At 46.4% G+C, this 18,840-nt stretch overlaps 1 protein-coding gene across 3 annotated transcripts in view; it reads left to right on the top strand.

Annotated features, from left to right (window-relative positions):
* ARHGEF2 (Rho/Rac guanine nucleotide exchange factor 2) overlaps positions 1-18,840 on the top strand; it is a 113,771-nt gene that overhangs the window by 56,343 nt on the left and 38,588 nt on the right. For all 3 annotated transcript variants that reach the window (XM_033923849.1, XM_033923850.1, XM_033923851.1), the window contains one exon: positions 17,585-17,747. In XM_033923849.1, the coding sequence (XP_033779740.1) occupies positions 17,585-17,747 (163 nt within the window). The remainder of the gene's footprint in view (positions 1-17,584; positions 17,748-18,840) is intronic.

Genomic DNA, 18,840 nt, shown 5'->3' with positions numbered 1-18,840 from the left:
CTAGCAAAGATTTATAGGGGTGTGGGTGGGCGGGGGAGGGATGGCGTGGTGTGGCGGGGCGCAGAGGTGCCGGCGCCCCCACAAACACAGTGTCTCCCCCTTACTAAGCCACTGAATGTAAACATAGAGCAGGTTAAGCGCTTGCGCCAAAATGCCAGACTATATGCCATGCTTTGATTGTAATTTGAATATTTTTACTGCTGTAATTGTCTCTTGCTTATGTTTGACTTATTCTTGTTGTACACCACCTTGAGTGAATTCCTTCAAAAAAGCGGTAAATAAATCCCTAATAAATAAAAATTTAAAAAAAAAAAAAATGCCAGAGACATGGGCGCACCTTACAGTATTCGATAAGTTCCAGGTGTGAGTCCCGCCATTTTTATTGTTTGCGGATTTAATTACCCTCTCAGGCCAGGATTTTCAAAAAACCCGCGTTAAAAAGTGACGATCTGCTACAGCAGCCGTTTTGATATCTTAAAAAAATCACGCACGCAAATAAGATTGGAGGACAGCAGATTTCCCACATTTGCATGTGCCCATCGCTGATGCGCAGAAAAATGCCGTAAAAAAACAAAACAAAACCAAAAACCTCCCGCCGCTTTATTGGACGAATGGAAGGGAGAGGAGAGGAGAAGCAACGTCGACTTTTTTCAGTCGCGCATAAAACGTGCCTTTCTCTCCCCATAATGACTATAATTCAGGTAAATCTTGTCATTTGTTTTTTTTAATGTAAAATTGAAGCAAGACCCACAGCCAGAATCCCACAAGACAAGGGTATCATACACACGTTCAAGAAGAAATGTTGGCTTTTAACAAGCGCGCATGAAACATGTCTGTCTATCCCCAAAACTCAAAAGAAGCGTGATTTTTCTACTCTCCACTAAAATATATATAGATACACGTTTGTTTTTCATTAGCCACGGTCAAAACACAAGTGCCGGCACTGTAACGGCACCCCCGGACCAGTCGCTGCTTTTTGTTCGCCAAAAGCCGACGCCGCTCTTCGAAAACGGCTCGGCGATTTATAACAATCCGCCGGAGGGTTCATTTCAGTGTTTAAAGAGCCCATTTGCATGCCATTGTCAGAGACTGCTAGAAACCTCCGGACAACAGTTTAGCGACGGTGATAAAATTTTGGGAATCTTGCCCTCGGTGACTTGCTGACGCTGATGGATGGCGAGGAGAATGACTCTGAAAGCTCCTGATTGTGCAGGCCTGACCCTCAGCCGTGCAAATGATGTTTCTGATGCACCGTGTCTCCTCGCCCTCCATCCTGGCTTGTTCTTCCCTTGACCCCTGCAAGATTCAACTAAATAGGGTCTGTTTTTTTCATCTAGACGCTTTTTTTCCCTCCTTCCTCCTGGAAGGGAAAAATAGCCAGTGGGGGGGGGGGGAGGAGGGGGAAGGAACGTATTATCTCATCGATCATGTGTATCCCATAAGAAACTCTCTGAGCATGCACTTCTTGGTTCACATGTTGCAACCATGTCTGATGAGAGGGTCGGGAGAGGAGCTCCTTGTGATTTTAGAAATGCATCATCAGTGTTCATCCAAGAAGCACTTTTTCAGTCCTTCCTCCCCTGCTCCCAGCCCTCATTCCTGTTTCATGCGGTGGCAGCTGCGGGCTTGGCAAAGAACCCACTTCCCTTGTGTCAGACACATTACTGTGAGCGGGAAAGGAGACGGCGCTGGCTCCTGTGCCATTACACAGCTGCCCTGCGGTCAGGTATCTGAATCCAACGGGCTTCATTCCTCTCCTTCCCTCCCCCCCATACGCTGTATAAATTCCTTTAAAACACACTGCCCGTCTCAGTTTCAATGCTACTTCCTTCCTGCCCTCGACAATAGAATTGGATCTCTCCCCACCCCCCCCCACCCCCACCTCCAATGGTTTGTGTGTGCAATTCCAGTTCATTCCATTTGTGTGCAAATGACAGTGCGGCGCAAGTTTTGCAATCTGTGGGCAGGAGTGCCACAAAGCTCCAGGTTGGGAGTGATTTTGATTTTCCGGGGGGCCCCCTCCTTACCTTGATTCGAGTGTTGTTCCAAGCCGTGTTAGTGCTGTGTTCAAATGTGCTGCATGCATTATCCCCAATTTTAAGGCATTGTACGTCGCTTGGAAATCTGATAAGCGATCAAATCAGAGGAGGCAAATGACGAACGGAAGTAGGGGGGAGAGAGAGGGGACTTGCTGGATGCTAGTGGGGAGGAGAGAGGGGCAAGCTGCAGGTAGACACAGTCAAAAGAGGGAAATTGAAGATCGGATAGTAAGAAAGAATTCAATATGGTCAAAGGCAGAACCTAACCCCCCCTCTTTCGCTAAGGTGCTCGAACCGATAACGCGTCCATAGACTAACACGCACCTTTAGTAAAAGAGGGCCTAAACTGAAGAAAGCTGGAAGGAAAAGGAGATTAAAACGACAAATGAACAGGAAATCCTGGCAACAGAGTTAAGAGGAACCAGAGACTGGGACCAACACAAATGAAAGGAGGTGACTAGATAACAAAGGTAGAAGAAAATTATTTTTAGTTTAAGATAAAGTAGTGTGGAAGCTGTGTTAAAAAAAAAAAAAAAAATGTTAAAAAGAAAAACAGAAAATGGATACAAAGTGAGATCTCTATATTGGACTAATTTTTGTAGCTTTTCGACTAACTTTCAGAGACCAAAACCACCTTCCTGTGGTCAGGGTAGGATTCCATCCTGACTTGAGAAAGGAGATTTTGGGTTTCTGAAAGCTACTTAAAAATGTACTGAATCCAATAAAATGGTATATTTTCCATTTTTTTGTTGATTAATTTGTAATGTAGGGGATGGAATATGGCGGTTTTTGAAAGCTCTGTCTGCAGTACAAGGGGACGAAGTCGGAGCGTCCCGACTCAAACCAAACGGTTCTATTTTAATTTTGTTGGACCTATTTCCAATGATGTCATTTTATAGAATCAATGGGTGTAACTACTGAAAGGGGCGGAGCCATAAATAATGAGCCCACCCTTAAGGTTGACCCTATATGAGTACTGGTACCCTTTTTCCTTAAAAAAAAAACCCCCTAAAACAACACTGTGCTCAGGCTGGGATGGAGCGGGCCCAGCACTCTCTGATTCTTTGAAGTTTGACCTCCCTGACCTTGGGTTCGCTGTACTTCAGTCTCAGATAGAAAACAGACAGCAGGGGGGAGATTTGTAGGGTAGGGTTGATAGGGAACCAGATTTCTCAGTGGGGGAATCTGTGAGAGTCGCTTCTCATCACACAGAGTTTGCTGAAAGTTCACAATCGCTGTTCTGTGCGTGGAAGATCACATTTTAGCTGATTTAAAACTCAATTAGATCGACTGCTTGGCTCCAAAATCATAGGTTGCAAGCAATTGCGGCTCAGTATTTATTTTCAGCCCCCATCTTCCGGTCTTTCTTCCTAGTGGGAAACTCCTAAAATGTACCAGCAGCCCTTATTCGAAGTGAAGGTGGACTTCAGAGACGGTTTATCCTTTTCCAGACATTTAAGAAATCCCCTCTTCCCTCTAGGACCTAGGGAGACTCCGGTCCTAGAGGTGGGCCGTTGCAAGATCCAGAGGGAGAAATTCCCGGTGTCTGCAGCCTTGTACAAAAGTATCTCTGACCATGAGGGCAATGTATTGATTCACTTCCTCTGATGAAAGGAAATGACTTGTCTTACTGGAAGTCTTGTAACAGGGCAGAAATCCTGTGTCCAGGGAGCAGGATGCCCAGTAAAGGTCAAGAGGACACAGAACAAGAACCAAGATCTCCTACCCTCTTCAGACATACTTCTAACTCACTTGTGCACCCGTCTGAGTTTCCAAGTTCTTGAAGAAAAATTGCGATTTGGAGGCCGCTGGAAGATAGTATTACAGCTGGCATTATTTCTGGATATTCCGGGCCAGGCTTTGGCATTGAATATTCATTTTAGGCAGGGCTGTGTTTTAAGCAGTGCAATGTATGTGGTTAAGCGCCGAACATCAGCACTTAACCAACCAACTGCAGGCTCTGACTCTGGAATGCCCCCCAAACGGATGTTTGTCACTTGGGCGCTAACCTGCTAAAACTTAGCGGATAGCCCTGAACAAGTGATTTAAGCAGTCGGCAAAATGATTTTGAACACCAGCCAGTAAATAAATAAATAAACCAGGTCTCTTCTCCCGCTTCTCTTCCCCACGCCTTCCCCCCGTTCCTCCCCCCCCTTCTTTCCCACTCTCCTCTCTTCCCGTCTCCCTGGCAGGGCACACTCTTACAAGGCGGCGTTTTGAGGACAGCCTAGGTTGGAGCAGCCTTGTTTCCTTTTCAAGTAAACCATGATTTGTTTATACAAAGCCCTCTGTGCCGAGAGACGGGACAAAGGCTTGGATCCGTGCCCGACGCTCATGGGGCGCCGTGGCAAGAACCTGGCACTGAATTTCAATCACCAGCAGCAAGCGATGGTGACAGATTCACCGTGCTGGAGAAAATAGTTCATTCTTGTTAGGAGTAAATAAATGGGGGGCGGGGGGGGGGGGAGGTCTCCCTCTTCTCTCTCCCCCAAGAATATTAATACATAACCTAAGCCTGTAGTGTGTGGACCAGCAAAATTTAACTCTTTAATTTCTACCGGTCAGTTATTATCAGGCTAGTTTGGAAACTTTCTCATAAATTAAGATTTAAAGAGCAAATTATCCCCCTCCTTTACAAAAGCCGGGCTAGCGTTTATAGCGCCGGCGGCGGCCGAAAGAGCTCGGACGCTCATAGGAGTTCTGTGAGCGTCGGAGCTGTTACCGTGACGGTTGGCGCTAAAAAACGCTAGCGTGGCTTTTGTAAAGGACAGCAATGCTCTTCGCCATCCTCTCAACACGTCCTTCGCTGAAATTAGCTAGACTGGCCTCTGCGAGGACCAGAGTCTTCTTCGTGGAATCTGTCCCCACCGGCGTTAAGAAATTATCCCGTTAGTTTGGATGGCGTAGAATTTTGAAAACCTGGATTTTTGAAAATCCCTTTTAAAGATCTTTGATTTGAATCAGGAAGTGTTTTATCGTATGTTAATGTTGTATTTAGATGGGTGGGATTTTTTTATTTATTTAATTACAGTATTTATATTCCGCTTCTCCTACAATTCTATATGGATTACAAATTATTCAGGTACTTGAGCATTTTTCTCTGTCTGTCCCGGCGGGCTCACACTCTATCTAATGTACCTGGGGCAATGGGGGGGGGGGATTAAATGACTTGCCCAGAGTCACAAGGAGCAGTGCGGGATTTGAACCCACAATCCCAGGGTGCTGGAGTTGTAGCTCTAACCACTGCACCCCACACTCCCACATTAGTAACCATTATCTCTTTCTCTCTCCGAGAGATCCCACGTGCCTATCCCAGATAGAAACAGAGAAACATGATGGCAGATAAAGGCCAAATGGCCCATCCAGTCTGCCCATCCACTATCTCTTCCTCTCCCTAAGAGATCCCATATGCCTATTCCAGGCCCTCTTGAATTCAGACACAGTCTCTTTCTCCACCACCTCTTCTGGGAGGCTGTTCCACGCGTCTACCATCCTTTCCGTAAAAAAGTATTTCCTCAGATTACTCCGGAGCCTCTCACCTCTTAACTTCATCCTCTGCCCTCTCATTCCAGAGCTTCCTTTCAATTGAAAGAGACTCAACTCATGCGCATTTACATTACATAGGCATTTAAACGTCTCTATCATATCTCCCCTCTCCCGCCTTTCCTCTAAAGTCTACAGATTGAGATCTTTAAGTCTGTCCCCATACGCTTATGACGAAGACCACACACCATTTTGGTAGCCTTCCACTGGACCGACTCCATCCTTTTTATATCTTTTTGAAGGTGCAGCCTCCAGAATTGTACACAATCTTCTAAATATCGCTATAATAGAGTTGATTCTAGAATGCTGCAAATCTTTGTCTTTCTGGTTTTCTATCAAATGCTTTTGGTGGACATTTCTTGAGCTCCTGAATTGAGAAGCAGTGAAGAGGCTGGATCAGGATGGACTAAAGGGCATTTCCTGTCTCATGTCTAATAAAACTATCCTTCCCCCCGCTAAAAGGCATTTCCCACACAGGAAAGCTAGGGACCTCCCTCCACTTCAAAATCACTGAGCTTTGGAACAACTTTACCTCCCCTCTTCGGAACTTGAGCTCTTTCCAAGTTTTCTGCAAACATCTGAAAACCTGGCTTTTCTCAAAAAATGTAAGTCTCCCTCCAACTTAGGAATCAAGGAAACTCTTATATCTTGGCATCCCAAGTCCTCTAAATTTTCTTTACACTTCTACCTCTAACCCTCTGTTGTAGCTCCTTCCTATTTCTCCTACTGTAAACCGCGTCGAGCTCTATGAACGTGGAGATGATGCGATATACAAACCTAAGGATTAGATTAGATTAGAACATGCTTCTTATATTTGTCTCAAGGATTTTGACCATTTGACCACGCCTCTCTGCCTCTGTCTACAGCAGGGGCGTCAAAGTCCCTCCTCGAGGGCCACAATCCAGTTGGGTTTTCAGGATTTCCCCAATGAATATGCATGAGATCTATTTGCATGCACTGCTTTCATTGTGTGCTAATAAATCTCATGCATATTCATTGGGGAAATCCTGAAAACCCGACTGGATTACGGCCCTCGAGGAAGGACTTTGACATCCCTGGTCTACAGTGAGTAGATACTGGGTTGGCTGCAGATCAGATGCAGGGCCAAATCGCAAAGTCCCTGACCTTTTTATTCTCTGCATTATGTTGCAATGGGCAAACCCCCCGAAAACTCCTCTGGAGGTGGTAGGCAGGGACTTTTGGCCCTTTCTTAAAGTTCATTTCTTGGGCTTTCAACGTTGTGTCGGGCCTTCCCTTCCCCACCCGGTATGATCCACTCTTTGGTCTATGGACTGAACACTAGGATTTCATTGTTTATTCCTATGGGATGCATCGCTGCTTTTTTTAGGCCTTCTCGGCACCGCGGTCCCAAGAAACCTGAACTCTTTGCAGCTGACAAAGCTGCTTGTAAACTTCAGTTGTTATTAATTGAATAGCTGAGGCATTTTCTGCCTGTAAAACAGGTTTTTCTGCTTCAAGATGGCTCTTGCGAAATTGCACGGGTGTATTTGGGTGTCATCATAGGCACGTGGAAACACAGTGCCCTCTCTTATGGAATATACGTGAAGGTCCTCCCAGGGGAGATGGAATGTCCAGCTGAACTTTGAATTTTGGTCCTAAAATTCTTTTGGCTTCTGTCCCAGGCTGGGGGGGGGGGGAGGGGGGAGATTCTCAAAGCTCCAACAAACAAACCCAGTAAAAACTACTGGGTCGCAAGCAATTTAGATTTTCTGGAGCGTGCAAATCGTGTGCAGGCTATTTGTGCTGAGTATCGGGAAAGAAAGGGGCAGTTAAGCAGTAGGGCACAGCTCTCCTGCACAGTGTTCTCGATGGTCGGGGCTCCGCGAGGTTTATTTTTGTTGTTTTTTTGTTACACATGCGTGATATAGACGTTACTGTTGTTGTGTGTTGCTGTGTTGTGACCATAGACGCAGGACATACATTCACACAACAGGAAAGGGACTTGGGAGTTCTGATCGACAGCAAAACATCCCTGCACCTGCACTGAGGGATACCCTGGGTGTGCCCCCCACCTCGGAACAGGCGTAAATTTGTACTAGATGGATTTGCGCAATATCGGAAGTTCTAGATTTCTGTGTTGTGGAAGGTGCCGATGGGCAAGTTTTGGGACAATTTCCTAGAGGAAAAATCCATAGTCTTGTTAGTGAGAAAGACATGTGGGAAGCCACTGCTTGCCCTGGATCGGAAACATGGAATGTCGCTACTCTTTGGGGTTCCGGATCTTGCTATTCTTTGAGATTCTGCCTGGAATCTTCATACTCTTTGGGGTTCTAGAATCTTTTGTTACTCTTTGGGGTTCCGGATCTTGCTATTCTTTGAGATTCTGCCTGGAATCTTCATACTCTTTGGGGTTCTAGAATCTTTTGTTACTCTTTGGGGTTCCAGATCTTGCTATTCTTTGAGATTCTGCCTGGAATCTTCATACTCTTTGGGGTTCTAGAATCTTTTGTTACTCTTTGGGGTTCCGGATCTTGCTATTCTTTGAGATTCTGCCTGGAATCTTCATACTCTTTGGGGTTCTAGAATCTTTTGTTACTCTTTGGGGTTCCGGATCTTGCTATTCTTTGAGATTCTGCCTGGAATCTTCATACTCTTTGGGGTTCTAGAATCTTTTGTTACTCTTTGGGGTTCCGGATCTTGCTATTCTTTGAGATTCTGCCTGGAATATTGATACTCTTTGGGGTTCTGGAATGTTGCTACTCCTTGGGTTTTGGCCAGGTACTAGGGACCTGGATTGGCCACCGTGAGAACGGGCTACTGGGCTTGATGGACCATTGGTCTGACCCAGTAAGGCTGTTCTTATGTTCTTATGTTATGACGTACCCATGTTTGCAGACAGAGAAAGCAAATGCAGGAATGATATTGTTTAAAAACACACTATCAAGGGCCAAAGCAGATGTGAAGTGAAGGAGAAGATTGAAACCACATTAGTCTCCCTACCACAGACTAATCACTAACACTGGATTATTTATGTAGTGTGTTGGCCGTTGATCTTGACTTGGGAAGAAGCCAGGGTTTAATTGTGAGGAATGCCAGGTTTAGGCAGACAGGGATGCTTTAGAGGAAGGGGGAAGGGGGTCACCAGCTCCTAGAAGTGATCCATGGCTGGTACTGCAGGCGTATGTTCCTAGCAAGTGAGGAGAAGAAGAAATGTTTTTGGAAATTTTTGTCCTTGAGAATCGTCTACTGCCATCCTATAAATTATTCTTGGTTTGACTTAAGCTAGGAGGAGAACTAGTTTGAAGCTATCTGGGTGGTCCCAGAGACTAAATTCATCTCTCTCTATTTGATTCCCCCCCCAACCAACTCCTACCCCAGTGTTTCACAGCTGCCTTCCATCACCTCAGTCTTTGAAGTCCTCCTACTTGGACAGTTTTTCTTGTGAGGCGAGAGAAGGGCAGGATTTCTTAAGGTTCAGAAAACAAAAGAAAGCGGAAACCTTGTTCAGCCAAGGCCCTACAAACGTCACCAGAGAAATGTGGCATTTCCAGATTTAGTCTATATTCATATACAGTCCGTCGGGAACAGAAGAGAGTTATTAAAAAATGAAACGAAATAGAAAAATTACAGAGAAAAGCGAAAGGAAAACTAAGAAAGAAGAGCATTTAACAAGTAAAAACCAAATCAGAAAAATAGGCATTGCAAGCCACAAAAATATATAAATGCATCTTTACTGTATATGCATACTACAGGGCATATTGAAAATATGAGACATTGGGAGTAATGGACACTGTTTCCCCCCCCCTATAAATTTATTTTAAAAATGTTACATGCATAAAATTTTACAACAAATAAAACAAATGAACACAGATAATCAAATCCTTTGGAAAATCACAACTTAAAGAAACACATTGCTCCGGGAACGGCCTGTATTGGGCTAAGCAGCTTGTCCTGCTTTGTTTTCCTGCATTAGCTGTTCTCCTAGTCCAGGGGTAGGCAATTCCGGTCCTCGAGAACCGGAGCCAGGCCAGGTTTTCAGGATATCCACAATGAATATGTATGAGATGGATTTGCATGCGCTGCCTCCTTGAGATGCAAATCTATCTCGTGCATATTTATTGTGGATATCCTGAAAACCTGACCTGGCTCCGGCTCTCGAGGACTGGAATTGCCTACCCCTGGCCTAGTCTATCAATTTTATTAATACTCTTGTTAGTAGTTACCCTGGAGGGGCAGCCTAAGATCCCGAGCCGGGCCGGGGGTGCAATGGGTTGATTTGGGGATAGAGCCGGAGCAAACCCAGAGGCTAGTCAGGCACTGTTGAGATTCTGTGCCAATGCTCAGATAACACTCCAGGCAAGCAGTGCCACAGAAACAGCAGTCCTGACTTGCCCAGGTAGTATCTGGCTTCCAGCATTGATTGTCAGCCAGATCTGGATACCTTGTGGTGGCTGTGAAAGTCCCAGATATTCAGTGCTGATGATGAAGACAAATAGTCCACCCCACTATCTCCTCTCCCTAAGACAGGGGTGTCAAAGTCCCTCCTCGAGGGCCGCAATCCAGTCGGGTTTTCAGGATTTCCCCAATGAATATGCACGAGATCTATTTGCATGCACTGCTTTCATTGTATGCTAATAGATCTCATGCATATTCATTGGGGAAATCCTGAAAACCCGACTGGATTATGGCCCTCGAGGAGGGACTTTGACACCCCTGCCCTAAGAGATCCCCGTGTAGGGAATGCCGCGGGGGCGGGGACGTGGACATATCTTAGACAATTGGCAACTGAGTTCAATGATTTAAAAAAAAAAACAAAAAACCAACAACTGTAGAAGCTGCTTTTGGATTTCAGTGAACTACTGGTAAATGACCTCATTTGTGTCGTGTTTGCTTTTGATGTGGTAACAAGAGTCTTGTCTGCTGATCAGACTCCTGCCATCTGCAGTGCCTTTCCATCATGTGCCCAGCTGCTCAAGCATCTTACTGTTACTGGAACATTTCTAACACTTATTTTCCAATCCAATCCAATTACCTTCCCAGATGTTGTAAAAACAGAGGCAACTGAATCTTTGGGGAGGTTGTACCAAAATCAGATAGAAACAGAAGGCTCTATTTCTGATTTGCAAACAAATATGCAGAATATTGTCCCTTTTTATACTTAGATTTAAATATAAAATCTTAAGTGTTTGAGTGTGGGGGGGGGGGGGGGGGCTGACCTTTCATAGATAGATCTTAAGCCCTGCTCCCAGCCCCAACAAGCTGCTTCCCCCCCTCAGGCAGCAGGAGATGCTTTAATAAAAGGTCATCTCCTGCTGCCATGTGAGATTTTGCAGCTCTGATCACAAAAGACTGGTCCTACAACAGCAGGAGGTGAGATGTTACAACATGTCTTCTGCTCCCAATGGAAGGGGAGATCTTAGTTCACCAGCAGGAGATGACCCATGAAAGGAGGAGTTTCCTGCTAAATGCGGACAATTTGGAAGGTCTGTGTGCTTCTTCCACGGTTCTTTGAAATCAGATGGTCTTTGCCTCCACCACCTCTATTGGGAGGCCAATCCACATGTCCATCATCCATCCTTAGATTACTTCAGAGCTACAACCTTTGAACTTCTTCCCATGCCCTCTCTCATTCCAGGAGAATCTCCACCTGTGCATTAATGCCACGGAAATATTTAAAATTCTCTGGATTAAGCCCAGCCCTGAATATCTGGACCTAGTTCAGCCTGCTCTCTGCCTTGCGGACAGCTTTACTATCCATTCGTAGCCCTGTACTGTCCATCCGTACTTGAAGTATACATAGGAGGTTTCATTCTGCTCTGGGGTTCTGCTCATGCAATAAATAAAAGTCTTTATGTACATTTTTTTTATTAAGCGGAGAGAAGTTTATTCTGTTAGTTATATGTTTACTGACCCCCTGGGACTTTTTCTGTGTTTTTTTTTCAGGCCTTGGCTCCTAGTACAGAGAGGGCTTTGTTTGGTCTCTCCTCTGTGCCCCTCCCCGGGAGGTTCAGGCTGTTTCATTCTGGGTCCTCTGGGGGCTGTTGGGAATCTAAAGACCAGAAGTCCTTGCAAACTCCAAATTAGCAGTTCGCTTGGTGATGAGCAGTGAGCTAAGAAAGGGCGGATGGCAGGAACGGGCCTCTGTGAAAACAAGATTATAGGGTCTGAAATTAAGGTTGAATTTCAAGTGCATTTGAGGTCACAGCGTACTAACATTTTCCCGATGTTCAGGAACACGAGCTGTTTGTGCCTGTGTGTTTATAGATATATTTGTGTATATTTGCACTTGGGTGTGTTTTGTGTAGACACAGCTAATGGAGCAGCCACGTTATACTGAAGTCTATGATGTGATATTTTATAAGAGGATGAAGTTTTCTGACAAATTCAGCCTTTCACTCCTCTCCCCTCCTTGTCACCGGTTAGACCCAGATGAAATAAAAGTACAGAATCTGCTCCCCCGCCTCCACACTACGGCCAGTGCCTCCAATGGGAGTCTGCCAGGGGAGAGCTGGATTCCCTCCTACCCATGATGCGGTGCAGCATTAGTTTGTCCCAGACCACTAGGGGGTGGTATGAGAGATACAAGAGTTCCCCCTCTTCCAAGCCATTGTGCTAACCTTCTTGGCTCCGAGCGTTAATTCCACACGACCCAAGTACAGGTCGCTGGTGAGGCTCCACCTGGAATACTGTATTCAGTTTTGGAGGCTGTATCTGGCTAAGGATGTGAAAAGACTTGAAGCGGTCGAGAGAAAAGCGCCAAAAGACGTACAAGAAGAGATTGGAAGACCTGAATATGTATATTCTAGAGGAGAGGAGGGATAGGGGAGATTTGGTACAGACATTTAAATACTTGAAAGGTATGAATATAGAAACAAATCTTTTCCAGCAAAGAGAAAATGGTAAAACTAGAGGGCATGAACTGAGGGTGCGGGGTGGCAGACTTAGGAAATTATTTTTCACAGCGAGGGCGGTAGGTGCTTGGAATGCCCTCCCGAGGGAGTTGGAGGAGATGAAAATGGTGCCGGAATTTAAAAAAAAAGCGTGGGATGAACACAGAAGGATCTCCAATTAAAAAATGAATGGTATAAAACAAACTAAGGCCGGTACTGGACCACGAACATATTAGTTCAGTGGTCAAATCTTGCCGTTACAGTCTTCGTATGATTCGGTCGGCGTCAAAATTCTTAGAACCAAAATCAATTAACATCTTGGCCAGTAAGGCTATTCTTACGTTCTTAACTTAATCCATTCTCTAGTGATCTCAAAATTAGACTATTGCAACTCCCTGTTTAAAGGTACCACACAAAGGGAGATTAGACGCCTACTGATTATTCATAACACTGCTATTAAGCTCATTTCTAAAGCACAGAAATAGGAAGCACAGCAACTGGCTCCCCGGTTGCCAATCCGTTCCAGAATTACTTATAAAATTGCCCTCCTAGCTTTTAAAATTCAAACAACTAACGTACCAATCTTAGACAAGCTGCTGATTCCCTGATCGCCTGCTCGCTCACTTAGATCAGCCCATCAGTCGCCACTTTCCATTCCTTCTTTAAAGATAATTAGTACAAACTGCCCCGACATCTTTTCAGGTACAGCATGGAATGCTTTACCAACCTATATTAGAGAAGAAAAAAAATGGAGGATCGATTCAAAGGCAAACTAAAATGCTTCTTGCTCCACCTTTATCATCTGTTATTAGTAGATCTAAAATTAGCCAAGGGACGTGGAAGAACGCATTAATCTTGCCTTAACTATAGACAGATTTGCTAATTTTTCCTTCAGATTTCCTCTTTCCAATCCCCTTCCTACTATTTTATCCTTAAGTGTCTCCCTGTCCTATCATAAAATGTACTTCCTCCCCCTTTCCCCTCGGATCGTGTACATTGTAAAGTCTTTGTGAGTTTTTATGTTGCTTGTTAAAAGCCTTTTATGCTTTTGCACATCGCTTAGAAATTGGGTAGGCGATTTATCAAAGTTTAATAAAAACTTGGAAACTTGTGATTTGGTTTAGGATGAGCCGGGGAGGATTTTGATAGAAGCTTCAGTGACAGGCTGGGAGTGGGCTTTGATGGCAAATCCAGCAGCGAGAACCTAAAGACAGCACCGGGCGGACATCTATGGCCTTTTGCCCAGAAACACTAAAGAAAAAAGACAATTAAACCATGAGTGCATGATGAGTGTGACTTTTGGGCAGACTGGATGGGCTGTTCAGGTCTTTATACCATGTAACCACGTTGCTAGCTTTACCCCCAGTGCGGTTACGGATTTGTTCTCTAAGGCGAAGCAAGAATTACAGCTTTACATGATGACAACGAAATGCATATTGACCAGAGGACCATCTGTGAATCCTCTGTGACCGTGTTCTAATCTAAACCAGATGTAGCCTCTTCGCCATGCTCCTCGATCCCAGACCCTGGCATCACTCTTCTCTCATACCCCCTCCTCCTTTGAGAATGAGAATATATCAATTCCATGTCAGGCTCACAAAGGACTACCATGGTTAACAGCCAAACTTTGTTGAAAAGCTGTCCTCGAAAGAGGGGAGTGAGTCAGGATGTCATGGAAAAAAAAACCTCCCTCTCCACCCACGACCTTCGGCGCAGTGCGCAGGGCAAGATTAATGCGTTCTTCCACGTCCCTTGGCTAATTTTAGATCTACTAATAACAGATGATAAAGGTGGAGGATGTTATAAAAATATGATGTTTTGGTTTGAAGGTCGAGATTAGTGGGATGGGGGGGGGGTTTCCCTTTCCTGAAGGTGCCCAGAGCCTCCAGCAGCCATGGGTCCTCATGGGCAGGGTTCAAAAGTAGGGAAATTAACCAGGATGACAAGTGTGCGGTGGGGGTGGGGGGAGGAGAGAAGAGCACACCGTACTTTTGAGTCGCTCTGTGTATCTGCAAGCCCAGAAAAGGAAGGGGGTGTTCTGGAGGTCATAGACGTTGACAGTTGCTGGACAAAATGAGACCCCGGGCAAACGATGCTCTGAAGTGAGTTCATCTCCCTGTGTCCCTCCTCCCACATATATCCTTAAGGAATCTTTCAGAAGATAAAAGTTCCCTCCCCCCCCCTCCCCGTTGAGTCCATCTAGCGCAGTGGTCTCCAACTCAAACCCTTTGCGGGGCCACATTTTGGATTTGTCGGTACTCGGAGGGCCTCGGAAAAAAAAAAGTTATTGTCTTATTAAAGAAATGAGGTAAAACTCTTTACAGTTTATAAATCTTTCCTTTTGGCTAAGTCTTAATAATAATATTGTCATTTATAGCTAAAGAGACGTTTGATCAAGAAACTGTTTTAGTTTGCTTTTGTGATGATGATAAAGATAGCGAGGGCCTCAAAATAGGACCCGGCGGGCCGCGAGTTTGAGACCACTGGTCTCTTCTGTAGCACTAGGTGCACAAAAAGAGGCCTTGGGCTCCCTGAAGATGGAACGACCCCCTTTTAAAAGCAGCATTTGTGAACTTTTTGTATTGACAATATTTCTTACAATGTTACAAACAAAGTAAAGACTTAGATCACCTAAACATCATAGCAAGGAAATTGCAGTGCAATATGTTTAAAATAAAGAGAGAAAAAGGAATCCATCTAGCCCACCAGTTTTGGGAGAGGACTTTTGAGTTGGGTTAGCAAGGCTGGCATGGGGAGAGAGGGGTCCAACATGTGGTCCCCAGTCCGCTCCCGCCGCGGCCCCTAGGTCAGAGGCCAGTGACCTAACTGAGACCAGTCCTACCTGAAGGCACTGCCGGGCTTTGTGGCTCTATCCACCCTAGGCTCCGGCCTACCTAACACCGGCCCTGCCGTTAGGGGGAAAGAACCAAATTGCTGTTCTCTTTCCTCGGCAGGGGTGTGAGAGACGGGGGAGGAAATCCTACCACCGACTGAAGCTGGCATGTGTGAGCCACCGAGCGTTGACAAATACACTGACTCACTCACCTCCTCTTCGGATAATTCTTCCAGCCGAAACTGGCTGTGTATATGGTGGTTGGGTTTTTAAAAAAAAAAAAAAATTCCAGTTGGAACCCACTATTCCCGTGCCAGGTTGCCTTTGCCTGGCTCTGTTGAAGGATTTCTAGGTCACAGCTGGTTTTTGAGCAGTGACACGCCTTACCATACCCCGCGAGACTCTTGGGACCCCTGATGAAGACGTGTTGAGCGACCCACGGACTGTGCCGGGCCCCTTTATTTACCTAAGGGGGTTTATCTGCGCCCGCATCTTGAACAGTGCCATTGGTACTCTCACATTACCAGATAGTAGAATGTCTAAAGGTGGCAGTGCACAGCCTGACACGACCTACAGGCGAAACACATCCTAAGCTTTGCATAGGGAGAGTGTGGCGCAGTGGTTAAAGCGACAGCCTCGGCACCCCGAGGCTGCGGGTTCAAACCTACGCAGCTCCTTGTGACCCCGGGCAAGTCACTTAATCCCTCCATTTGCCCCAGACAGATTGTGAGCCTGCTGGGACAGGCAGGGGAAAATGCTTAAGTACCTGAATAAATTAATGTAAACCGTTCTGAGCTCCCTTGGTATAGAAACTGAAGTGGCAGCTGATTTAAAGGCACAGATGCTTAGATTAATGGCATTGTGAGCGCCTTCTCTTCAGAGCCCGTGGGCAGCGTGCCAAGACCAGGCCTGGAGCTATCGCTGGCCTTGTGCTATTCTACTTTAAGCCAGGCTGGGAGGGGGGGGGGGGGGGGAAGGAGGAGGAATGCATGCGGAATTGTACCAGCCCATGACAAATTAGGAATGGGTCATCACCAACATGACGTTATCCCGGAGGGGGAAGCCTCAACCCGTTCAGTTGAACAAGAAGTCTCCCAGGTGCGTCACAAGGGCATCTCCAGTTATGCTGGGACGGGGCATCATTGGCATAGCGCAGGGGTAGGGAACTCCGGTCCTCGAGAGCCGGAATCCCGTCGGGTTTTCCCCAATGAATAGGCATGAGATCTATTTGCATGCACTGCTTTCAATGCATATTCAGTGGGGAAATCCTGAAAACCCGACTGGATTCCGGCTCTCGAGGACCGGAGTTCCCTACCCCTGGCCCTAATCAGAGCCGCTTTGTGGGTGAGGGGTATTGCCCTATACCTAGCACACCGTCTGCCTTTTGGCATCTGAGCTGAAAGCTCACTTTGTCCCTGCTCAAGTCACCTATTGCTTTCGGAACTTCATGTCCTCCTTTTTGTACATTATTGGTTGCTTAATCTTTATTCCATCTCACCCTTTGCTTTAACTTATTGAACACTTACCCCCTCCTCAGTTAGTTGCACCCATAATCTTGAGGACAGGCTGAACCAATCCTGGCTTAATTCCCATTGCGTCTACGGATTTGCGCTTCTGATTAAGAGATGCAGGTGCAAAAGGAGGGAAGGGGGGTGTTTAATACCAATGGAAGTTAAGAGACCTTGCGGTGTTTCCTAAAGCCATGACCCACCCTTACCCCCGCAGATCTTGCCCTGATTTTTTTTTGGGGGGCAGGGGAGCTGCATCCCCAGGCTCCAGCCCTGCGGTGGATCCTCATTGGGTGTCTGCAGAGCTCTCTCTGGCATACCGATGCTCTGTGAAATGTTTGTACCCTGACAGATGGTTACCATGGTTATAACTAGAAAAGTATGCGTGAGTTACAGAAAGCTGAATCTCTCCTCTTTTTTTTTTTTTTTTTTTTATATCTCTTCCTTTAACCTGTAATTGATACTGATGGGAATTTCAGGGGAGCCGCCAATGGGAATGCAAGACACATTTTCTCCTGGCCCCACTGGTTCTAGGTTTTCCTCCCGGAGCCACAGGCAAAGGGAACGAGGATGCTTGCGTGCCTGGTCTGAGCCAGGGATTTCCTGCCGCCAGCGATGAGCTGGAAGCTGAGAAGGGCGCACGAGCGAGCGGTTACACTGCAGGTGTGGGAGCTGGGAATGGTGGCAGGCTTCCGATCCCGGCTCGGGACTGTCTCTGGCACCGGTACTGGGGGACATCGCGCCACCGGCGTTGCTGTTGCAATATTGGGTTATGTCTCTATTTTTAACTCTCTGTCTTCTGTTTGGCAGAATAAAGAGAAAGAGAAGATGAAGGAGCGGGAGAAAGAGGCCAGGGACAAGGATGCGCGGTACACCAACGGACACCTGTTCACCACCATCACCATCTCCGGCATGACCATGTGCTTCGCTTGTAGCAAGAGCATCACCGCCAAGGAGGCTCTCATCTGCCCCAGTAAGTGTCAGTCCTGACTCGCCTCTTCTGTACTCTCCCACCAGCTCCGAACCCCTCCCTGGTCCCTTCTCTCTTATTTTATCCCTCCCCCGCTCTCACCAGCATCTTCCTTTCTCCCCTTCCCCCCCCCATCTCTCCTCTGCGCTCCCTTTCGCCTCCCACAGTCCTCATGGAACACTGCATGTGAATTCAAAAGATATTCCTCTATGCCTAGGTGAAATATTGAATAATAGAATTAAATACTGGTCAGGGATATCTGAAGTTGGCAGAGAGAGATCGGTTGAGGGATATGTTCTTGAGATATCTTTAAACTGGTAAAGTGTGCCCACGGTCTCCTGTCTGGAAGGAGGGTGGCACTTGGCATGGCATTTCTGGGCAGCTCTTCGCATTGATTCTGAGAAACCCCGTTTCAGTTACCATATGTACTTGAATATAAACCGGGATTTTGGGGCCTGGCAGGGAGGGAGCTGGGTGCAGAGTCTGGCAGAGGAGGGAGGGAAAGGGGCTGTGTGCAGAGCCTGACAGGGAGCGGGCTGGGTGCAGAGCCTGATGGGAGGGAGGGAGCGCTGGGTGCAGATCCTGACATAAGAATAGCCTTAATGGTCCATCAAGCCCAGTAGCCTAGTACCTGGCCAAAACCCAAGGAGTAGCAATATTCCATGCTATCGATCCAGGGCAAGCAGTGGCTTCCCCCATGTCTTTCTCAATAACAGACTATGGACTTTTCCTCCAGGAACTTGTCCAAACCTTTCCTGGAGGAAAAGTCCATAGTCTGTTATTGAGAAAGACATGGGGGGAACCACTGATTCCCCTAGATTGGTAGCATGGAATGTTGTTACTCCTTGGGTTTTGGTCAAGTACTAGTGACCTGGATTGGCCACCGTGAGAACGGTCTACTGGGCTTGATGGTACCATTGGTCTGACCCAATATGTCTATTCTTATGTTCTTAACAGGCTTGGGAACCACTGCCATAGGGTTTTGGGGGCTGCTGGGATTGACACGTGAGGTGAAGGACACAGGTGGATCATGTTATCTCCCTGTTCCTTGGTTCCAACTTGCAATCCCCTGCTCTGCCTTTGACTCTGAAGGAGA

This window comes from Geotrypetes seraphini, chromosome 16 (assembly GCF_902459505.1).
Source record: "Geotrypetes seraphini chromosome 16, aGeoSer1.1, whole genome shotgun sequence".
Taxonomy (NCBI): domain Eukaryota; kingdom Metazoa; phylum Chordata; class Amphibia; order Gymnophiona; family Dermophiidae; genus Geotrypetes; species Geotrypetes seraphini.
This window is presented reverse-complemented; position numbering and strand designations above follow the sequence as displayed.